General features: G+C 38.4%; 1 protein-coding gene across 4 annotated transcripts in view; it reads left to right on the forward strand.

Moving 5' to 3' along the window:
• The window catches only part of LRRC55 (leucine rich repeat containing 55), a 28,357-nt gene extending 12,342 nt beyond the window's left edge, over nucleotides 1–16,015 (forward strand). For 3 of the 4 annotated variants that reach the window (XM_087950489.1, XM_026683801.2, XM_087950490.1), the window contains exons 2-3: nucleotides 532–2,227; nucleotides 9,977–16,015. In XM_087950489.1, coding sequence (XP_087806615.1) covers nucleotides 1,558–2,227; nucleotides 9,977–10,212 — 906 coding nt within the window. In that variant the 5' untranslated portion in view covers nucleotides 532–1,557 and the 3' untranslated portion in view covers nucleotides 10,213–16,015. Of the gene's footprint in view, nucleotides 1–531; nucleotides 2,228–7,375; nucleotides 9,400–9,976 lie in introns of those variants that run through there. The other variant, XM_087950491.1, reaches the window with a different exon arrangement.
• Nucleotides 16,016–24,762: the final 8,747 nt, after the last annotated feature.

A 24,762-nucleotide genomic window follows, 5' to 3' on the forward strand; every position in this document is an offset into this window, starting at 1 on the left:
TGATGTCTGCCTTCCCACAGTCATAAAGGGCATCTCAGGTCATTTATAATAGACTTGTAAAGTAAAAGAGAGGTGGATAACTGAATAGTTTAAGGTAGCTTTCTTCAACCTAATGCCTTCCAAATGTGTGGAGCAAGTAATGGATGAGGAATTTAATTCAGCTGGCTTCATGCTGAACTACAATGCTTTTCCTCCCTCTCAGTCAAAGCTGAATATATTTACTTCCTTGGAGATAAATTCATTCTTTGGCCAAACAAACAGTACCTCAGCCTTCTTTCTTCTTCCCACACTTCTCAGTCCAGTGCTACAGTAAATGCAATAACAACTGTACATTGAAAAAAAATTGTGTGGAGTTCCTAGGATAATGTTTATAATAGAGGACAAAGAATAGGGGCTTTGGCAGTGATTTGGGAAGAAAGTGGGGTGTGTATTACAATAAAAACAGATGGCAAAAGGAGAGCTATGTTGAATGCACAAGGGGTATATGATCCCCACTCCCCACTTTGATCTTTCATTATATTTCATTGACAGGTTGTCCTGGAAGAACTTTAATCTGGGAAAGAAGACCAAGCTTCAAGGACAGCATTACACTCCTTCTCCTGACCTTTATATTTGGACCCTGAAAACATGATTGTTCTTAGCATACAGCTTCCAGCTTAGTTTTTCAAGTTAGGCGCAACATGGATTCATGCACCCATTTCAGCGGCTCTAGTTCTGGAGGGGGGGATCTGCTCCTAAAATGAAAGATAATGGCTAACCATCTTCCCAGACAAGTAATATTTTGGACTGCTTTTAAAAGGCTCCTCATCTCCAGCCTTAGTTTCTCCTGACCTTTCCAAGAGGGACTCACTTGATCCAGTTTAGCAGCAGCTTATCAAGGGGATCTTCTCTAGACAGTAGCTTTCTGGGAAGCAGAAAGGGGAACAATCAAAGACAGCTGTTTCATTTATTTTAATAATACCTGAATGATTCCAGGAGAAGTTCCTTCCAGTCTGGTAGAACTGCAGGTAGAATTACTGAGATTGCAAAAAGCAGTGACCTGATTATATTTTTCTAGTGCAATGAGAAACTTCTGCAAGGCATCAGCAAATTATGTTTCTAGCACACCAACACAAAATAAAACACACTTTAAAAAGGAGCACATTGTATCTTAATTCAAGATCAAGAAATCTAGTGATCAGCTAGATTTTATCCAGATCCTGAATAAAAGTTATCAGCTTTGTTTACATTTTTATTATAATCTTTTAACTTCTCCATAGAAATTACATGTGCATGTATGCAGGTAGATTACTCACTTCTACTTCCTACAGAAAAAAAAAGTTATTCAGGAAGCTAAACAAGCTAACAAAACTTGTCAGCTTCTCACTTAGTTAGAACTCTTTTATGGTCCTGTAAGTGCCTCAAGATCTGACAAACTTGGCTTCAATGTTCCACATTTCTCCAGCCATAATGTAGCAGTTTTTTGTCAGTGATTCCCGTTGGCTGGAGTGTGTCTCCACCCATTGTTGCCCCTTCTTGATTGGCCTCTCTTTGCCATGTAGCTTCCACCTTGCCAAAATGAGTGCAGACTGTGTCCAGCTGGGAGGAGAGCAGTTTGTACCCCATTGCTCTCCTGCCATGATATTAAGCCCTTTCCTTGTAGCAGTGGTAGTAGTCTTTGCCAGTGCTGTCACTGGTTGCCCAGTTCTGTGCACATGCCGCAGCCAGGCCGTGGATTGCAGTGGACTACGGCTGTTTTCAGTCCCACCAGATCTTCCATTGGACACCAGAAACCTAAGCTTGGCTCACAACCACCTCACAAGCATCCCTCCTGGATACTTGACCTGCTACTTGGAATTGAGAGTATTGGATTTGAGGAACAACTCCCTTGTTGAACTACCAGTTGGACTCTTTTTGACGTCTAAGCATCTTTCCCACTTGGACTTGAGCTACAATAACTTGACTCAGGTGGTGGCTGATATGTTTCAGGAAGCCTACAGCCTGGTACATGTTGACTTAAGCCACAACCCTTGGCTGAAGAAGATAGACCCCCAAGCTTTCCGAGGCTTGGCCCAACTACGTGCACTTGATCTCAGCTATGGGGCTCTGTCTTTCCTTAGCCTTGAAGCCTTAGAAGGTCTCACAGGCCTGGTGACTCTTCAAATTGGAGGCAATCCCTGGATATGCGGTTGTACCATGGAGCCACTGCTGAAGTGGTTGAGAAATAGGATCCAGAGATGTATGTCAGGTAGGTGAAATTAAGTGATTGTCCAGTTCTTAGATTTATGTCTTATTGCGTCACTTATCTTGCTGTGAAGTCTATTCATTTGTTAATCAAGTTTGTATAGTCACCTATCTTATCAAAGACAACTCTGGGCAGCATACAACAAACCACATATAAAACCACATATAAAAACCCCATAGATATAAACATATATATAAAAATCACCTAAACAGTAAATATTATTAAAGACAGACATACAAGCTCTAGGGAACAAAAATAGCCAGCTCAGCAATGGAGCCATCTAAGCATGTCTTAGAGACAGAGCTAATCTAATTTGGGAGGAGGGGAGGAAGGGAGGGAATGTTCCACAAAGCAGACGCCATGGCAGGGAGAATATGTCTCCTAGGACCTATCACATGTAGATCCTAGCGGATGGTATCCGCAGCATGCCTTCTCTGAAAGATCTTTTAGGCAGAGTATTAAAGTTTCATCTGAAGTGTAAGAGAAACATTATTTTGTCTCAAAGATAATATGAGGTAATGGGATTTTAATTCAGGTGAAATGTCAAGCGTTTCAAAAATGTATATAGGGGGTGTGTGTGTGTGTGTATTTTCGGAACTTCAAACTGTCTCTAAATAATCAACATTACATGTGCGTATATGTTATACTGATAAATAAATATTTCAGGTGTACATTTAATGTATACATTATATTATAACATAGTTATCATAATATATGTACTGAATAAAACAACTCAGGCTAATAATAAAAAGCAATGTCAAATGATACACACACAAACATATTGACATTTATTTTTATTCTTAGCATGAATTATTTTATTGGTCTATTTCTTTTCTTAAATTTATATAACTGGCAGTTCTGGGTCTCTAACAATTAAAATATCAATGAAATAAACAAATGCAATAGAAAAAATACATAAGAAAGTGAAAGAGGGATAAACTAAGTTTGTCAGTTAATTTGTTAGCAACAAATTCATTCACTTTTAGATTCAATCACCTCCCATCTCAGAAAAAAAAATCAAGTACTTAGAAGCTTTATAAAAGGCCAACTGGTATGAGATTAATCTAATCTCAAGAGAAATGGGTTTCTGATACAGAAAAGCCTGCCAGTCTGAGTCTGCCAAGTAACATTCTTTAATTGACAGGACCTGGCATATGTACCTTCTGCCAGATCTGATGGAGCAAGTAATAAGAGAGAGGGGGGAGGGAGGAGAGAGAGAGACAGAGACAGAGAGACAGAGACACACACACACACACACACACAGAGAGAGAGAGAGAGAGAGAGAGACTGCGAATATTCTAGACTATATATGTGCATAAAAGAGACAACCAACCACTTAGGCAACATTCAGAAGCTTATTGGGGACAGGGGTGTACCAAGCCAGATCCTTAATTGTTCATAATACCACATTCTGGACCACTTGTAGCTTCCAGATAGTCTTCAATAGCACATTGCAGTAATTCCCTTGGAAGTTAATCAAAGCATGAGACACAATGTATGCTACCATCTGATTGAGGAAAGGGTACACCACACCAAGTTAAACAACAACCCTCCTGCCCATGGGCTGTCACCTGCTCTTTGAATAGGGGCCATGAATCTAGGAGGACCCCCCTCCCCCCAAAAAAAAGTGTTTACCAGTTCTTTCTGCAGCAATACCATCCAGAAGGGATGAAAAATCATTGAGTCAATGAGCTCTGAAACCCTCAATCATGTTTGGGTTAAACCAAAGTCTGTTCTTTGCCATGCTTCCACAGCCTTCAGACACAAAGATAGATCGTGCTTATCGTGTCATTTGGCTGGCCCACAGCAGAAATAATTTACTTATATGATTTATATGGCTGCCAATCTTACACAGGTGACTGCACCCAAGAATAAGCAATAACTCACTCATCAAAAAAAAAAAAATACACACACACAAACACATCCAAGCCAGAAGAGTGATGACCCTTGTGCTGTTTATTAACTTCACCCAACAGTTCTTAGAGATGCTAAATAGGAGTGGGATGAGCATCAAGATGTGAACTGGTGATATGGGCTTAATCTCTCTCCCCATTGTCAGTGCTAACTGGAACTGACCCCAGAGGAAGAAGGAAAACCAGCATAAGCCTGTGCCTCAAATTCCTAATCCCAAAGTCAGTCCAGAAGGATATCATGATGGATGATACTGAAAGCTGCTGAGCAATCAAAAAGAGCCAGGATGTATACACAGCTCCCATCCCATTCCAACCAGAGATCATCCACAAGCATAACCAGTACTGTTTTGGTTCCATGCCTAGACATGAAATGCAACTAAAACAAGTCCAGATAATTCATTTCCTCCAGGATTCTGTGAAACTGCAACATGACCTCCTTCTTTACAACCTTTACTAAAAAGTGTCCCCAATTGGACATCTAGCAATGGTGTTTTAAGGAGCAGATCATTATTTTCTTCAGTGGGTCCATCCCTTCTCTCAAAGATGCATTCTCTATAACTTGAATATCTTGAAACAGGGCTGCCAGACCACTCTTTGTAGATGTGGGCAGAAAAGTACATGCACCTTTAAGAAATCATTTCTTACCTGGAAGACTTTTGTGTAGCCTCTCTTCCCTTGTGGATCCCAAGGCTTTCCCTGGTTTACTATGGAGCAGAGGGAAATGAAATGAGCTATAAGATATCTAGAGAGCTTCTGGAGATCAACAGAGAATGAACCCAACAGAGGATAAATTAGACCTGCTATTGGGATCTACCTTGTCTCAGTAAAGGTGGCAGAACTGAAGACAGAATTGAACACAGCTCCACAAAAAGCTGTCTTGGAGCTTGATGGAATGAAAAGTTGACAAGTAGACTGGCTCTTCAATCATTTCTCTCCAGACAAGGACAGATATTGAAATCACCAATAAGTGATCCAGACAATTGCTCTTCATTAGGAAACACTGCAAAACCTGCAGACCACAAGGATTTAGTACTCTGGGACAAAGAAACAGGTATCTTGGTATGTTGTTGCCTGAAAGGACACATTTGCTTATGCTTACTACTTTTCTAATTAGAATTAGAAAATTAATTTTCTAATTAGAAAAGAAGTAAGCAAATGTTGCATTCTTTCAGGCAGAACTTGCAGAACTTTTAGAAACTGCTTGTTAACTGGTTTTCAGCTAGTAGGAATCTTTGGATCAACAGGTTTTACAGCACTGGGTGAATTTCCTACAATCCTTAGTGAAAGAAGTTTTAACTACAAATTTAAGAACTGGTGGTTTTTTTTTTAATAAATAGCAAAAGGGTGATTAAAACTTCAATTTTAGAAAATTAGAAATAGACTAAGGGTCCAGCTAAATTTGAAGTAAAATTTTAGAATTAATTATAAAAAAAATCCTTTCAATGGGAAAATGTTTTTGTTTTTATTTAAAAATAAATAAATAGTAAGATAACACTTTAAAAATTGGACATTGGAGTGAACTAGAAGAAACTGAAGATTACACTTTAAGAAGACCACTCAAATTTGACTTATAATTATACAATGTAGCAAAATAGTTTAACATTGGATACTTTGAAGGATATTTTTGAACAATGGTCTCAGAAGTTAATTTTAATAGTGTCTGCCTCAATAGATAGGGTCTAAAACAGGCTTGTCCAACCCGCGGCCCACGGGCCGCATGCGGCCCAGGTTGCCTCGTAATGCGGCCCAGTGCCCACCCCAACTTTCTGGCAAGAGCCAGCGAGGAGGAGAGGCAGGCGCGAGGCGGGGTGAGGCGAGCGCCACGCCAAGCAGCAACAGAAAAGGCAGGCGCCGCCTTTGCTGCTTCTGCCCCTGCCGCCGCTGCCGCCGCTTCTGCCCCACCGCCGCCCACGCCGCCGCCGCTTCTGCCCCCACCGCCGCCGCTTCTGCCCCCGCCGCACCCCCCCCCCCGCAAAATTTGGCCGGAAAATTAATAAAAAATAAATAATTTTAATAAATAATTAATAATAAATAATAAAAATAATTTATAATTTATTATATAATTTTATAATATAATTATTTTATCATAATTTATTATATGTGTGGCTCAAACCAAATTTTCGTCTTCTAATGTGGCCCAGGGAAGGTGAAAGGTTGGACATCCCTGGTCTAAAACATATTATGGAGTAAGGAAAAAATTCTATTTCATAGGATTGAGATTTGATTTGAAAGTGAATTTAAAAATGACAGACTATACTTTTTCCAGGCACGGAAAAAGATGTTACACAGTACATATAAAAGAAATCAGTTGATCTCTTAATAATTAAATGGGATTCACAAATAGCAGACTAACAGGGTGAATTAGATGGTTTTCCCACATTGACTCTACAAAAGAGTTTTGTTAAAGTTTGATTTTTGGGGGGGACAAAAAAACACGAAAAGAAATCAAGTTCTACAACATTGTTCAAAGGGACTAAAGAATTAAATGGAAGGAATATAAAGTCAGTTTATTTAATCAAGGTTAAAATAGATGTATTGTTTGCTAACTGTTATTAGACTTTTGCCAATATCAGGATTGAAATGACAAGGACCTACAGATTTGTTTATAGATAAGCTGGTATTTTAAGAGAAGATAATAAAAAAGGAAAGCCACTTCCTTTTATATTTCTTTTTCTTTTGTCTTAATTTTATTGTAATTATAATTCTTAATAAAATTACTATTTAAAAAAAGGAAGAGAGGCTGCACAGGTGCAATCTGATCAAAAGCTCAGGCAGCCTTTTATTCCAAGTGGCAACCAAGGCTCACTATGTGTTATACCTTTAAAAACAACTCCAACTTTCCATCAACTGGCTGATCCCCTCAGCAAGGCAAGGAAAGTAGATTATAAGCAACTTCCTCAGATATAATAAGGATGACTGGGAATTCCCTGGGTGTTTTGGAATCCTGGGATGTGGGGAGGAGAAGAACCCCATATCCTTACTTGAAATTGCATGCCTAGATTCCTGGGGTGGGTAATGTTTGAGGGAGGCTGTTTTCAAAACCTGAACATTGGGGTGAAATTAGGAACAAAGCAGGCAACAAATAGCATCTCCTTGAGTTTGGGTCATATTAGCAAGATGATTCCTGTTTCAGCGAGTTGCTCTATTGGTCATACTTTATAGATGTCTTTTTGTGAATGCTACTAAGATTGGGAAGTGGGGCAGGCAGTTTATCCACATATTTATGTTTTGTTTATAGGCCAGATTTGGGTGCAAAGGTTCAAGAGGTGCTTTGAAAAAAAATCAAAGTGTATTAGGCTGAAAACCAGTATGGTGGTTCCTATTGCTTCTTCTGTCACCTCTCTGTGACCCTTCCTCAAAGCAAAGCATTGTTCTAATGCTGGCTATCAACATAGTATCTGCCTCTGCTGAAGCGCAGAGAGTCACTGCACACATTGTCTCACCCAAATGCTGACTGTGAAGAAAGTCCATCCAGATGGCCAGCAGACATGCAGGGAGTCCATCAGTTCAAGCCTCGTTCTTAGGATAAAGCACCAGAGTGAGACGATCCCATGTATGGCTTTCCAACATTCCTACCCACCCTGATGATTTGTATTGGGGCCAGAACAAAGCAGCAGAGCAAGTGGACAGTGCAAAGGTCACTTCCAAAGGACAGGGTGGGTAGGAATGTCAGTAAGTACTTCCTGAAATTCACCACTGCTACTCTTAATCTTCCAATTATGGCAGAGACACGATTCTCTTCTTCGAGGGAGCACAACCCGGGCACATGAGCTGTCTATCCTTACCCTCCAGGACTTTATGAATAGAGATTTACTAGCCACAAGTTCTTCATTTCTGTCAATTACCAAGACCTAAATGGCCACATAACTGGAGGCTGCAGATGACTGCCCTCCGCCCCTGGGCAACAGAACCCCTGGAGGGAAACTTTGAAAAAGAGGAAGAGAAGAAGGGGGAAACAGAGAGAGGCACTTTTTTTAAGCAAAAAAAAAAAGTGAAAACATGGACAACAGCGGCGATGTTTATTGTGACATTGTGGGCGCTCATTGCAGTCACTATTTCAGGAGTGTTTCAGATACTATCACACTATGAATCAAAACCTCTTTTGGAAGCACTCAGAGATTGGATGATGTCCTTCCAAAGTAAAGCATTGTCAGAACTGGATGAGAAGTACGATGCACGAGAAAGGGCTCTGCAGACATACCACCTTGCTTCTCTGCCCTTTCTGTGCCCTTGTGGTGGAAGATCCCCAGCTTGCATAATAATAAATCAGCATCCTCTCCCATTCTTTGCAGTTTCTTTTGTCCTGACACTAGTCTTTTTCTAACCTTCTTGCTTATCTCTCAAGCTGCAAACCTGAGGGCCTGAGGACAGGAAATCCTGCTCAGGCAATGACAGCAGAAAGCAGCCCTGCTTTATTTAACAGCACCTTCCTCTCCTTCAGTGCCCTTATGCCACTGAGTCTATGTGTATTTTTAAAAATTTGCATCTATCTCAAATGTGAGTAGACTAGATAATGAAGGAGAGGGTGTTATCCAGCATTTGGAAGCAAGGAAATGCAGGTGAAATTGATTTGGTCTCCTTAATCACTTGGGTCGGCAAGGCTAGGTGTTGTTGTTTTTTTAATGGAAATGTCGCCAAGCAGAAAAGGTGGGCTTTCTAGGGGATTTTCATTAGTACACCTGCTATTTACTACCTAGTTACTCTTTACAGCATTATCCAAGATCTGTACAGAACCCAGTATTTTTAGAAGCAGTTGATAGAAGACTGCAATGAAATCATGTGTATCTGTCAGTTATTATTAAGGACAGGTCCAATGGTGACTTTTACCTGTACAGTCATCAGGAATTAGAATAAATTCAATAGCACTTAATTTTCATTAAGAATGTAGAGTGGGCTTGAAGATATGAATGCGTCATATCAACCGGTCTTCACCCATCCATTCAAAGCAGCTTTAAACTTAGCAAAAATTACTAACTTTGAGTATTTCTACCTGTCACACTAATTTTTTTCAATAAACTAACATGTTTTTAATAAATAAAGAAATTGGTGGTGAGGAGGCACCCAGAAATCACATGAACTCTGCACTCTGAAGTGTTTAATCCAAAAACAGCTGCAGAGTGTGATTCCACTGAATGTGTAAAGTAGTTCTTGCCATTATAGGTTTATAAAAAAAGAAAAAGTGGTTGAGTGAGGCCAGTGATTGAAAATTAATTATGAGCAATAATGGAAGAATGGTGAAGCTTGGCCTGGAATAGTTCTGAAATGGCTGGAATAGTTCTGAAACCCAAAACTAGAATATATTGTGGAAAGTAATGTTTTATTTGTATTTGTTATTATGCTTTTTACTTCGCTGTTGGTAGTTCTGTTTGGGGAATTATTCAGAGATTCAGCTCTTAGAGGAGCAAGTATAAAAATGCAGTTCATTAATTGATATCCCAGCAATCGCTTATTTAGGAGATCTTTATGTAAGCTTCTATGCATTGGATACTATCCAACATTTGAATAGACATTCACTCATGCAGCAAGACTTTCCCTTGTGCCCCTTCCTCTGAAACCCCCAGATGCTTTCAAAATCTGCTCTGGAAAATGAAAGTCGCAGTGGCTTGGGTCTGGGGAATGTTCCTCCCTCCTTCAAAATGCATTGTTTGCTTTTATTTAATATCAAATCAGAGTTAAGACTAACCTAATAGAAGTACTATTTTTTTCCATCCCTCAGTCAACTTAGGAATTTCTGATATGTTCTGAGAGAAATGACTAGCAAAAGGGGTGAGATGGGGAAATCAAGTCTTGCTACAGACATGGGCAAGATTATTACTTACCAGATTATTCTTGTTTTCAGATACCCAACTGGCAGAGTGCCGGGAGCCACCCGAAATGGAGGGTGCTTCTTTGTTTTCCCTGACAGAGGAGAGCTTCAAGGCTTGCCACTTGACCTTGAGCCTGGATGATTATCTCTTCATTGCCTTTGTAGGCTTTGTGGTTTCCATTGCTTCTGTTGCTACCAACTTCCTGCTGGGCATCACTGCCAATTGCTGCCACCGTTGGAGCAAGGCAAGTGAGGATGAGGAGATGTAGTCAGCTGGCCTGATCCTTCCTGCTCCTGCGTCACTCACAGCCAAGGAAGGGAGAGGGGGCAAGGACTGTCATGCTCAGGGAAAATGAGGACACTTGTCTTTTCCCCCAATATAATGTTTTCCTGAGCCTTCCTCCTCACCTGCAGGCAGCATCAGGCTGCCATCCATCTATCTATCTGCTTGTTTGGAGACAGGGCCTGTAGGGATAGGGAAGACTGAAGTGTGCCTTGTACAATTCTGTTTGTGCTGGAAACAGCCAGACAAGTCCTGAAAAATGAGAAAAACACATGCTCAGACCACCCTTCATCCTTCGCTTTTTCTTCTTTGCTCCTGCTTAATACATACTTACACCCTTTTTTTCCTATGTGCTTGTTGCATATTCTCTAAATTGCATAAGTGGAGTATATAATCGCTCAAAGATCCACTTGCAATACATATCCATATGACTATTGACCGATGAGGAAAAAAAACCCCAAGACTTTCCTTTTGGGAAGCCTGAAGAATTCTGCCCTCCAGATCATTCCATCCCATAACTACATCAAGGAAAGTTGTTTGAAGAAGGTTCATTCTCAAGCATGAAAGCATTATCCTTTGAGCTTCTTCCACAAGTTCCAGTGGCCATCCTTGGGACATATTTATACATTCAGAACTTGCAGTTTTATCAGTAACTCCCCCACCTCAAAAATATTTTGGAGACAAAAAAAGAAGGGCAAATAGACTATTTTTCATCCCAGTTGCTAATTATTTTAGTATAGATGGTGCTACAATTTACACAAATGTCTGTTGGTTTTATGACAAGCCTCATGCTAACCGAACAGATGTTGGCTAGAATGGCCTGCCAAGAGAGTTCTTGACCTGAACTTCAAATATGGCAGTTATGCAGAGAATTACTATACTGCATTACAGGAGTGTAAAACCTGAAATAATTAAAATAAGTACCATTATAGAATAAGGCTTTAATGTATTGCTCATAAAAAAAATAGATAGAAAGTTGGTTGGTTGGTTCCAAAAGTATTGTTTTGATAGGTGTGGACATTGAGGTGAACATTGGAGGATGATTGTGTTTTGGGTTGGGTGGAATGGACTAGCCTGAAAAGAGGGGGGAAGGGGGGGAATGTGGGTACTTGTTGGAAATAATGTTTGTGGGAGGTTAAGAAGTATACGATGTTTCTCCTGTAGACATTTTAGAGAATCATCATAATCTAGCAATTTTCTCAATATATTGACTGCTTTGTTTGTTTTTCAATATTTTTCAAACTATATCTGCACCAGTCAGTTTTTATATCCACTTAACTGGATTTCTCTAAAGAATGGGGATGCTAAATGTTCTCCTTTAGGGAATCTTAGTAATGAAGAATTGTATCAAATTTAAATACATAGTGTAGCAAATTTATGCATAGTGACATGGTGCCAATGTATGACTAGCACTAGATGGTGCTAAAAGTCAGAATTCCAAGGGACATGTGGGAGATTTGAAGGAAGCCACGCTTAGTGTTACAAAGATTATTTCTCCAGATCTCACTGAACTGCATTGAAAAATAATGTGCATTTAAGATATAAGGATGATGTTGACAACTCTGTCTCATTGCTACATCCCTTTGCTATCCCAACACATTCAGCATCTTTCATAAGAACATGTATTGTCTTTATTTTCACAACATGAAAAATCCCTAAGTACAGGAAGAAATTATTATGGAAGTGTCCATAATAGAATAATTAGAACAAATGGAGAGAATTAATTTTTTAAGCTACAAAATCAGGGGAGGGAACAGAACTGAATACTTCATTATTTCAACTACTTATTTACATAGTTCACAAACCCAGTTCCTAAAAATAAGTGTAAAAATCAGATGAACACCACCAAGAACATTGATTGATAACATAATTTCTGCATCTAGATCTACAGTGCTAATGGTGCACATGAAGATTCAGATGTCAAGCAGGCATATTAGACTGTAACTATAGTTAATATTCCTGCCACAGGAAGCACCTTATAAAGCCTATAACTATCTCATAGAAATGTGTGTCTTCTGATTATAGTTAATATATTTCAACTTTTTTAATTTTTTGCATAGGTATAGGACCAAACAAGATACTGAATGCTGCTATTGGGGGAGAGGAACTTGGGAGAGAGAAAGGATAGTAAAATCCCATTGTCCTCAATTACTCCCACTAAAATCAAGAAGGTGGTGAGTGAAGTTGTCATTCAAAGGACACCAGTCCTTTCCTTCTTCTTTTATGTACTTGAGGTTTTTTTATCCTGGTCATTTCATAGTGAGATCTACCAGGTGAGACGCATGAAGATCTGAGATCTCACATAAAGAGCCAACTCTGCCATTAGTCAAAATGAAGCAGCTTGCATCTGGCAGAAAATAAAATTGTTAATTATTTATATTTGTTGCTGTTGCTATTGCTGTTAAGGAACCATTACAGTTTTCATCCCCAGATGCCAAATTGTCCCTGACATGATCATCATTCAGGAAACCTACAAATAAAGATGTTCAAAAATCACATCTTGACACATCACAGAGTAATTTGGGGGGAAAATATAACACTGTGATGAAAGGATTGGACAGAAGAACAACTAATTGTCAAGCAACTCTAAATGTTTGTTTTTATGAGGCTTTCAGAAATACCTGGAAACCAGTTGGTACAGGGCTAAAATTATATAGATGTTCATTTGTAAGATAAAATTATATCATGTGAATTGTTCTCAAGCTCTGTGTAACTTGCCTGTGTTGACTTATCATGAACCGCACAAAAAATGTTCAGGTTATGTTTTAAGAATCCCAGTCGCAGAGCAATCTGTATTGGTGTTAACTTTTATATTCTAATTATCAAGCAAATAGAGATGGAAAAAAAAGAAATGTCATTATTTAACTTCTAATAACTGTTTCCTATTCTCAGTATTGAACACAGTACATATCTACTGGCCAAAGAGGAAAACATCATTTTATGTCTTGTAATTTTATACAGTCATGGTCAAAAAAGTAGATTCCACCACTCCTTGAGCTTGCTTGATTTCTGTCCAAGCTAATCTAAAATTGTTCAAATAACAAACATCAAGGTGCCTTTCAGTTTGTAATTTCATCTTCACAAAGGTTAGTGGGGAGGATGATCTAAAAAGTATTTTTAGAAGTCCAGCTGGTGATAAGAAAATCATATGATTATTTATGGTATGTTAACCTGCAATTCTCTGACATTTGCAGCTGGCAAAACTGGTAAAAATGAGTTGAATAAGGTAGAGTGCAAACTGGGTTCTGAATTCTTATGCAGAACTTTCATTGAATATGAAAGTTCACACACACTGAACTCTTCAAATATCCTCTCGAATTCCAATTGTGTTAATTGAATAAATTGTAGAAAAATAAATGTCAGTCACCATCTTCTACAACTCAAGTCTTGTGGGATAATTCTACAGTCCAGCCTTCCTCAACCTGGAAATTCTCATAGAGACAGACTCTAAGAATACATAATAATTGCCATGCATTTTAAGGAATTCTTGAAACAGACATCCACGCATCTTGAATAACACCCAGCTTGTAGAAGCTTAACTTAAATTATGAGCTGTTTCAGTTGGAATAGACATAGCTCTGAGAATCTTTTAGAAACAACATAAGTTAATAGCCTTATCCCGGTGACTGGGATCTATTTGTCATACATCTGCTTCTTTAAAGACAGCCATATTCTTTCACATTGCAATTATGGTTCTGAAAATTGGATTTAAAAAGTGGTTTGTAAGGAAAATCATGAAGAAAATGACTTATGCTGCTCCTTCCCATACTGTTCTTTTTTCATCATACATTGCCTATATTTTCAAGAGTTGGTATCATGTAGACAACAATATCTCTTTCCAATGTCCACTTAGCGACATTTGAACATGAATCTTGTGGCTGAATGTATCATAAAAACTTCCCCATGTGTGCCCTTGGCAAACTAACTCCTAAGATGTGAACATTCTTCTTCAAGTAAGCCCATGTTATTTATGAATTATGGAGCCTACATACAGTGCAGGTTTATCAAGCACAAGAGCATATTGTTGAATCCGAATAATTTGAGTGTAAACTCAAGGTGTCCCAACCAGAATTCAGGAGTTAATTACAGACCTCAAAAGTTAAACTTGTTTCTTAGATTAAGAACTGAGATATCTCACAGACAGACTGTGGAAAAAGACTCTACTGCAAACAAAAATGAAGAGTTGATTGTCTACTATCAGTGAAAAGTACAAGTGTTTCTTAACAGCTTTTTTTTAACCACCATTCCTATGAGTTAACAGACCCTGTACAGCTAGCACTTAGCAAGAGCACTTAGACTTATATACCACTTCACAATGCTTTACAGCCCTCTTGAAAAGGTTTACAGAGTCACCATATTGCCCCCAACAATCTGGGTCCCCATTTTACTGACCTTGGAAGGATGGAAGGCTGAGTCAACCTTGAGCCAATGAGAATTGAATTGCTGGGAGCAGAATATTAGTCTGCCATACTGCATTCTAACCACTGTGCCACCACAATGGTGTTGATCTGAGCAATTATTGAGTGTTCACATAAGCACTAACTCTGCCCTGAGAGCCACTTTCAGCTTCTCGTTGGTACTAAATAATAGATGATCAGATGTCAATGGTTCTCTCAACTTGCACAAGAGAATATGCCTTGTCTCAGCCTTAATTTCAACTTCAGTTAGATCCTTTGGCAGTGTATTTTTTTCCTGCCACATGCCTGTGATCTTACCTTTATCTTGTCCCCAATTTAACTGTATCAATGTTAAATTTGCATTCCCCCCCCCACCGCCCGTTTCTTTTTCCACTACCCAAGGGCAGTCTCAAATTATGTAAAACCTATTAAGCTTTGTCATCTTTATCTTGGGGAAGGTCAAGTGGGTAAATTAATTTGAAACATAGGCAATGGAAGGTAGGATAGGCAGCAGCAATGGGAGTAGCACATTGCATGCTAATATCATTTTCTGCCAATTCAGCCAACTCACTTCAACTCTTAAATGGAAGATGTCTCTAAGTGCACCATTTAATACAACCAAGTAAATTGCAAGGAGGTATGAATGTATCCTGAGTAACTAAGGAAGCATTGCTGCAGTTAGTGGAAAGTTTTGGGGTTCTCTTCATTTTCTTTTTGCATATATTTAGGCTTTATTTAGAAAATTGTTGGTAATTCTTAGAAAATTCAGCTAATCTGCATTTTCAGAGCAAGCATCTTTGTGTCTCTGTTTTTTCCAATTCCAATTTTGCATTCTATTTTTGGGAGAAAGACCCCTTATATATTACCTGTCGTACCTAATTTATCTTATCCAACATACAGAACCAATGCAAAGCACTTTGCTTTCAAAGAATGATTCAGTTCTTTTCCACCCATTAAACAGAAGCCAAATGGACTGGCAACTAGTTATTCTGTCAAAGCTGAGGGATTATAGGACAGGCTGGGTGCCATAACCCAGAGGAAGGAATAGCCAAGGGTTTCAGGAGGAATGGTTGGGAACTTGTCACATCCTTCCAGCACATAACATTTGTGGCAGTTGCCTACTTCTTTCAGTGCTACCAGCCCTAGCACCTCAGTCTATAAAGCTACATTTGGCCATAGATGTATAGATGTTTCACTGTGAACCAACACCATGCGTTTTAAACATAATAAGGAGATGTGGACTGTTTGTTTGTCGGAGGCAAATGAAATAACTACGGTAGTCATAGTGCCTTTTGTAGTACTTGAGTAATATTGTAAAGCTAAATTAAAGTGTGCATACGACAATTTTTTAAAAGATGAACATTAAAATGTTGCTATGAAATTCAACTTTGAGGATTAGTCATCAATAATCTTATCTGCATGACCAAATAAAAAACTTCCCATCATTACATTTTTGATGTAGAATTCAGGATTGTCTAACATTTTGCATTCACACAACATTATTACACTTGAGGAAATATAAATATATGAGTAAAATATTTTATGAGATAATTCTCATTAAAAAAAAACTTCCCTCAACCTCTTTTTTTCACACTATCTAGCTCAGGAGTGTCAAACTTGCGGAGTCACATTGTCATCACATGACATATCACAACTTTTTTCTCCTCGCTAAACTGGAGGTGGGCATGGCCAGCGCGTGACACATCTGGTCCATGGACTGCAAGTTTTACACTTCTGATCTAGTTGACCAGGAAGGAAAATGGGTGGTCATCTTTGCTTTCTCAGGATGCTGTTTTTGAGGCCTAAGAGCCAGCAGCAGCCCTTGAACCACTATTTGACATAAAATGACACATTTTATGATTGTGGCATAAAAATCCTAGAACAGGGGTGTCAAACTCGCAGCCCATGGGCTGGATGTGTCATGCACTGGCCACGCCCACCCCCATTTTAGCAAAGGGGGAAAAGTCGCAATATGTCACATGGTGACATGACACCGTGAGTTTGACACCCCAAGACTAGAAGTTCAAAGAAGATTTGTGAAGTTTCAAAACAAGCTGCTTAATGGGAAGATTTTTAATTCAATAGAAATATTTGTCTAAAATGTCAAGTGGAACATTATATAATATCACCAACACCTTGTGTTAAAATGTGAGTCAAGCCAAATTCATATAAAGTAAGCATGGATATTTAACATACAGCCTGCTTTAACCCATAGAAATGTAACCAACCTGCCATCATCTCAAGTAAGCCATAATATATAGATACACATGTAGACCCACACAGTACATACTTTCCTCAGAAATCCTCAGAAACCTCAGGCATGTTATCCAGCTAGTCTTAGACTGGGGTACACTGATTTTAGAAATAAATCCAGGTTAAAAAAAATAAAATGAGACAATGAATTCTGGTTGGACACTGGTTCATCAACTATTTCTCCGATCTGTCTTTCTAAGAATTCCTCACCACCTTACTTATGAAAAGTAGTAATAGGTTTCCATCAGAAATAATTCAGACCACCGCTGATGGAGAGAAACAGAAAATCTCTTATTAAAAAAAGCAATGATAAGTTTCATGTTACAGTATTTAAAGAGGAAAAGAGATGATGCATGCAAAGTTTTTTGCCCAACGAAGGAAGGTTTCAAGTCAAACAACGTGATAAGAATAATGGATAACTTTCTCTTTGCCTGCTTCAAATAAACTTTTTGAAATTTCTAAAAGCTTTTTTTAAAATGAATGTTATTAGTCCATATCTCATACATTCAGCAGAGGCTTGAACCCCTTTCAAGAATAGCAACACAAGATTTTTGGAAAGTTTCCTTAACCAAATTAGTTGGTTTCATTGAGATTCGGCTAGCCTCCCCCAACTGGTATCCTCCATATATCTTGGAATTCAATTCCTATCATTCTCAAATGACAAGACCATATCAGAGAAGATTGCTTTAAAACTTGATTTCAAACTTGATTTCAAACTTGATTTCAAACTTGATTTCATTGAGGCCCAGATCAGGGTTGTGTTTGACCTTGGGGGGCCGGGGAGCATGGCCAGGATGGGCATGGCCAGCTTGACATCACTCATGTCGGGGGCGCCTGGGGCGGCCCAAGCACTCTGCCAGTGAAAACGGGCTCCTGAGTTCTATTTCTGGCTGCGATGGCCTCTTGCAGCCCTCTGCCAGCAAAAACTGATCTGTGGGGGCTCCTGAGCTCCGTTCTCGCTGGCAGAAGCACTGTGGTCTGGTCCTTCACTGTTTGAAGGGCAGCCCTGTGGGCCAGATCTAAGCACCCTGCAGGCCAAATCTGGGCCCCGGGCCTTGAGTTTGACACCCCTGATTTAAATAGATCATCTTAAAATACTTTTCAAACTCTACCAGTTTTGAAGGATTGTTTTAAGAGGGGAAACTATGTATTATTTTTAACTTTTGAACCCCAAACTACAATTTGCCTTGATTAGACAAATATTTACGTATATCACACCCATGTGTTATATGAATGTGTGTGAATATACATCACACACCCATACATACTCACACATATCGCTAAATATAAAATTATAAAATCTTATTGTCTGGTACTTTTATTTTTATTTATGTTTTTGGTTTGTCAATTGCTTACAAGATAATAGGTATAAGTAAAAACATAGTTATGAATACATGGATACATATAAGAAAAATAAAAGAAATAAAAGAAACAATAGGACAGGGATGGTAGACATGTTGACGCGCTTATTCACACCCCCTACAGACCTCTTAGGAAAGGGGTGAGGTCAATAGTAGACAGTCTAAGGTTAAAGTTTTTGGGGTTTGGGGAAGAAACTACAGAGTCAGGTAGAGTATTCCAGACATTGACCACTCTGTTGCTGAAGTCGTATTTCCTGCAATCAAGTTTGGTGCGATTAACCTTGAGTTTGTATCTATTGTTTGCTCTTGTATTATTATGGTTGAAGCTGAAGTATTCATTGACTGGTAGGACATTGCAATGTATGATTTTATATACTATACTTAGATCGGGCTAAAGGTGGAGTAGTTCTAGGTTTTCTAGGTCTAGAATTTCAAGTCTGGTGGCATAAGGTATTCTGCAACGAGTAGAGGAGTGGAGAACTCTTCTTGTGAAATATTTCTGGACTTTCTCAACTGTATTAATATCAGATACGTAATGTGGATTCTAGACTGATGGGCTGTATTCGAGTATTGGTCTAGCAAATGTTTTGTATGCTCTAGTTAGCAGTGTAATATTACCAGAGAAAAAGCTACGTAAGATTAGGTTAACAACTCTTAACGCCTTTTTGGCTATGTAGTTACAGTGGGCTCTAGCACTTAGATCATTAGAGATGAGTACTCCAAGATCTTTGACAGAGTTTGGATCATCAACGAGGTCTTGACTATTCGGCCTGTATTTTATTTTCTGATTTTTTTGCCAATATGTAAGACAGAGCATTTATCTTTTGAGATTTGAAGTTGCCATTTGTTTGACCATTCTGATACATGGTCAAGGTCTTTTTGAAGGGTAGCAGTATTGTCTGTGGTGTTGAATAGCTTTACATCATCAGCGAAGAGAATGCAGTTGCTCTTAATATGATCACAGAGGTCATTTATGTAGAGTATGAAAAGAGTTGGTCCTAGAACACTGCCTTGGGGGACACCACTGTTGACAGGTACAGAATTTGATAGGGTGCTCCCAATTTTGACCATTTGTTGTCTCTTTGACAGGAATGCTTCTATCCAGTTATGCAGGTGTCCAGAGATACCATAAGATTTTAGTTTTAGGAGTAATTTGTCGTGTACCACTGAATCAAAGGCTTTACAGAAGTCTATGTAGATTGCATCTATTGCTTTGCCCTGCTCGAGTTGTGTAGTCCATATGTTTTTGCAGTGTAAGAGTTGCAGATTGCAGGATAGTTTTTTTCTGAAACCAAATTGTTTATTAGAGAGTATTTGTCCCTAAGTGGAGGATGATGGATTGTTAATAATTGATTCCATGACTTTACAGGTGACACAGCATAAAGAGATTGGTCTGTAATTTTCAACTAGGCTGAGGATGACTGTGGCTTGTGACCATAGTTTTGGCAAGGAGCTGGTCCTGAAAGAATTTTCAAAGATTATGCTTAGAGGTTCGGCTATGGCAGTGGATAGCTTTTTTAAGAAGTAGGCACATATTCCATCCAGTCCAATAGATAGAGGTGGTTTTAGATTGCGCAGTGCTTTTTCAACAATGTCTTCTGTAAAATCGATATGTATTAGATCATTGTAGTTGTCTGTAGTTCGACTAGGAAATACTGGGCATGATCCATTGCTGTTTACAAATACTGAACCAAAGAATGTGTTAAAGAGGTTGGCTTTAATGGTGTCGTCGTTGCAGTCTTTACCATTAGGTCTTTTCAGGGGTGGGATGGACCTTGAGTCTTTTAGTTTGTTGTTTACAAAATTGTAGAAAGAGCGGGTGGAATTGGTGCATATAAGGTTTTCCTCTTGTTTTACTTTTACTTGCCAGGAATACAGATAGATAATATTGCAGCTATATTTTTATGTGGCATGTGTAGTTTTTCTATTCACTCTATCAAAAAATAAAATTCAAAAATGGGTTTTGTTATACTTTTGATTTCAGTATCTTCAGTCATTTTGTCATACCTGCTGTTTCCTCAACTTTTTATTAGTGCTCATTTTTAATTTTCCCTTTCCCATTTTCCCTTGTAGTTCACAGAAATTAATTTGGATGCTTCCAGAAAACTTTTTTTATTTATAAAATTATATGGGGTGCCCATGGCTTGTCATGTTTCACATTGTTCCTTTATTTCCTCCATTGCATTTCTTACTACATTAGAATGAGGAAGGAAATGTGGAACAACTACATAATGGCTTTTGGTAGATAGTGTTAAGCACCTTTAAAACATGCCAATATTTTCCTTGGTAAATAACTTCTCCTTTAGAGTTCCTTCATATTGCAGTATTAGAAAATACAATGGCATCCCCTGAGTCTTATGTAATAATTCCAACAATATAGAATATTTCATGAACATCTGGGTATTTATGGAACAGAAAATTAATATCATATCCAGTAGCCTTAACTTTTGTCATGTGATACCTGAAGATGTTCAAACCAGGTTTAAGTCTACAAATATAAGTAAAAAGCCTGAATAAATAGTCTGGACTGTATTGTGCAAAAATAAAATAATTTGCACACTGCTTGTTCATTGAGATAAGTCCTGTGCAAATGTGATGAAACTTCCCATATCACCAACCCTGATTATGGGATAATACTAGTAAGTATTATCTTGGCTAGTTCACTGTCCTGCGGATCAATGTATGTCTGTACTCTTGCATGTCCCTTAATACTGGAGCAAATAGTAACTTTTATGATTTATACAGTTGGGTAGATTTCTTAGTATAACTTCGTGTCAGTCATCTTTCTTAGGTCTGGTTTCTGACACAAAACCAGGAAAGTGCAGGAAAGTTGGGGTATTCCCTACCTAACCATTTCTCCTTCTTCGTACTCTTCCATAGTTGAACACTTGTGGGGAAAAATTGGGCATTTCCTACATAGCCTCAACTTCTTATTTACAGTCTTCCACAGTTGAAGATCAAATATCTAAGATGAAGAAACCATGTTTTCTATTCCTGAAGGCCCCTTTCATGATTTAGAGTAGGGGTGTCAAACTGGATTTCTTCGCGGGCCAGATCAGCATTGTAGTTCTTTCTCTGCAGGCTGGCAGAGAGCAGTGGGGGAGGGGAGACAGGATGGACACCTCCTGCAGCACTTTGCCGGCCAAAATGGGGTGGGTTAGTTTTTGGCTGGCAGAGTGCTGCTGGAGGCCATGGAGGCCAAAAATGGGCCACACAGGGGCCTCACAGAGCCTCCACGTGGCCCGTTTTTGGCTGGCAGAGTGCCACAGGAGGCCATAGAGGCCAAAAATGGGTCGCAGGGGAGCCGCACGCAGCCCACTTTGGCCAGCAGAGGCACCGGGCCAGTCCTTTGATATTTCCAGGCCAGCCCCACGGGGCAGATTTAAGCACCCTGCCTTGAGTTTGACACCCCTGATTTAAAGCCTTATTTTATTCAAACTTCCCAATTGAGGGAGGCAACTCGGTGATTAAAAAATGTCCAGTTCAGATGTTTCCTTTCCATCTCCTAGAATTATGCAAATGTGGGGGAGGGACTTGAAAGACCAAGTGAGGCTCCTGATTTGCTTAGGCATGTGAATGCCCAAAAGGGCAAATAAGATTGATGTGTTTATTTTCTTTCTTTGTAGCTGCTGTAATCAAAGTAACTGACATAAAACAGTATTCCTACAATAATTCATATAAAAATTAAATCAGAAAATCTATTAGCTTTAAGCCAAAAGGTTATTTTTAATTTAAAAACACAATTCTTTCTTTTGTTTTTGTAGTAGAAAAGGTAAACAAAGGAGTTGGAAATGTTTTTTAAAAATCATATTTAAATGTTTTTAAATATTCCTGCATGTTCAAATAATTATATTTGCTGTTTTTATTGGGCAAATAAATTTCTGCTTGATGAATTTTCCTGCTTGTTATATAATAATTTTTCATCAAGCCGGCTGTCTTCCACATCACCGAATTATCTCTTTCCCATTGTAAATAAGAAGGAATTTGAATATAGTTTAAATTACATATAAAAAAGACTACAAGGCATTTTCACAGAAAATTTCAAGATGCAATCCAGTACAATTAGTCTGGAAGTATATTCCATGGGACTTAGAAACATATGCAAAATTTGCTTATTTACAGAAATAAATTCTGTACAGTTCAAAGGATGTAAGTAGGCAAGTCTACGGAATAACTGTAATTGGTCTTCCAAATATGCCTACATAGATTTACCATCTTAGTTACTAGAAAATGAAAAAAAGAAAGCCACTAAATTGCACTTTTAAAAAAGTTTATTCATTTTAAATTTATTCTTGTCCCTCCTTTCCTATGACAAGGGGAAAAGGGCAAAAACATTTTTCTAATAAAGATAACTTTTCAATTTTGGAAAATGAAATTAAAATTACATTTTTAAAATGAGGATTACAAAAGAATATTTCAAATGTAGCTTTGGTCAATATTTCTTCATTAAATCTAAAAAGAAAAATAAAGAGCCCTTCAGAATGCAGACAATGGATTCCCTAGACAACAGGATTCCTAAAGTTCTTAATAATGGTTGGAGGAATTTTACCTCAGTCCCTGTTCTCCAAATGGAACAAGGAGAACTCTGGTCTAAAAGCTCTTGGCAGGTAAATGTACAGAAGTGAGCCTCTTTGGAACATATTCTAGTTAGACCAGGAGGCAGATTTCTGTGGAACTGCCCTCTTTTCTGAGATCTTTTTGTATTTTAGCCACTGCTTGAGTAAATGGGACCAAAGAACATAAGCATACACAGATATTATTAATGTGTTTTTTCCATATAATTGTGGGAATGTTTTTTCATGAGAATAAAAAATACTCATTTAATAAGTACGGTTATGAGTTAATATGGCATGTGAGGGTTTTTTTTTCCCTAATGTCACTTTTTTGGGTGAAAAATATAGATATAAGACTGAATAGGGGAGTTAGAGAACTTATTTTTTCCTTTAAAAAAAAAATCACGTATATTTAGTTGTATCTCTTTACTGAAGACAACATTCATTTTGACTTGAGTGAAACTACAGATGAGTGGTTCTCATGCATGAATGCACCATCAAGGACCAAATGTCACAAACAGAATATTCACGTTATTTTAGGTCTGCTCAGAAAGGCTTTTTATGACTGAATTCATTCACATGGCCATCTGTAAGTGATCATGTGATGAGCACACCATATATCACAAGCAAGCCTTAGTGCATTTACCTTGTGATGGGCATCTGTACAGAAAACTGAATATCCACATTACAGAGTATGTGATACAGGTAAAAGGTCTGGGGGTATTCTTTTCTATTTATACCTATGTAGGAGTGTTTTGTGTCTCTGATTCCTCATCTGCCTATTTAACCTGGAAACTCTGTCTACAATACTTACTTACTGTATATAGATTTGAGTTCTTGTACACACTGATGGCCTTGTGGCTTTGGTGAGCAAGAGGATGTTCAAAGAAGCCAACGCCAAGAAGGATCATGCAGATTTTTCCTTACAGTACGTGCGTCTTCCTGCTTGCAGAGCATCCCAAGAGCCAACAGGAAAGACAAGTCTTTCTGTAGCAAGAAAGGGAAAAAACAAAAGCCCAAATGCAATCTGGAGAAGAAATTAGAAACGTTTTCTCTGATCCTTTCTCCTAATCACACTTCCTGTTATTCTACAGCAGAGCCCCATAATCATAACCAAACTCAAAAGGAACTAGATGGATCCAACAGATAGTACTGCTGTCTCACAGAAACTCAGCCTCAAAAGCCAGAGAAGTTGGTCTGAAAACTTCATCAGCTTTCATTGAGTGGGTTAATTAAATTGCTGGTTCCTTTTCCCTCCATAATTTCCTTTTACAATAGAAAATAGGAAGAAAGCAGGAAAGGGATGTAGAAATTATTATGTCTCCTTTCCCCTGAGGGATTGTTTTTAATTTTGCTAGGTGGAGATGTTTAATAATGTATCTGTTTAATATTCTTCCCCTGTTAATTTATAGCACAGCATTTCTCAAAGAGAGGATCTTGACTCACCATTGGGCCTCAGTGGTACTCTAGGCAAATCCTATTTTATCCTCTTCCATCTTCTTGTCAACTCCTGTAAACTGATATAAAAAAGAGTTATAAACAAATATTCCCAAAACACCCCACAGAGAAGGAATTAGACAGCAAAGACAATATTAATATTTTATCAATTTCTTTTTCTTCTTGTTAAAGTAAACATTGCCCTGTGAAAGCAGATTAGCTTCCTTCAGTGGAGATAGCTCTGTGCTTCACCTCTGTCTCATCTCCGTATCTAACTTCTGAATATCAGGCATTTTAAGCCCCTAACAGAAAAACTCTGTTGAAGCCAAGAAAAGGCCCTCCAAATACAGCATTTCAATGCCACAGTGGCCATTCAGATACTGGGGGGAATTTCACACATAAAAAAAAAAAAAAAACCTGCAGAAAAAGCAGAATAACATTGTCCAGTCATCTTCTGCAGCAACCAGTTCTGAGTAATATTGCTTAATGAAAACTATCATTGGTTTTAAAATTAAGTGTGTATTTTAGAAAGCAC

This window comes from Notechis scutatus, chromosome 1, assembly GCF_049901735.1.
Source record: "Notechis scutatus isolate UNSWTSFEM ecotype Mainland chromosome 1, rNotScu1.2, whole genome shotgun sequence".
Taxonomy (NCBI): Eukaryota; Metazoa; Chordata; class Lepidosauria; order Squamata; family Elapidae; genus Notechis; species Notechis scutatus.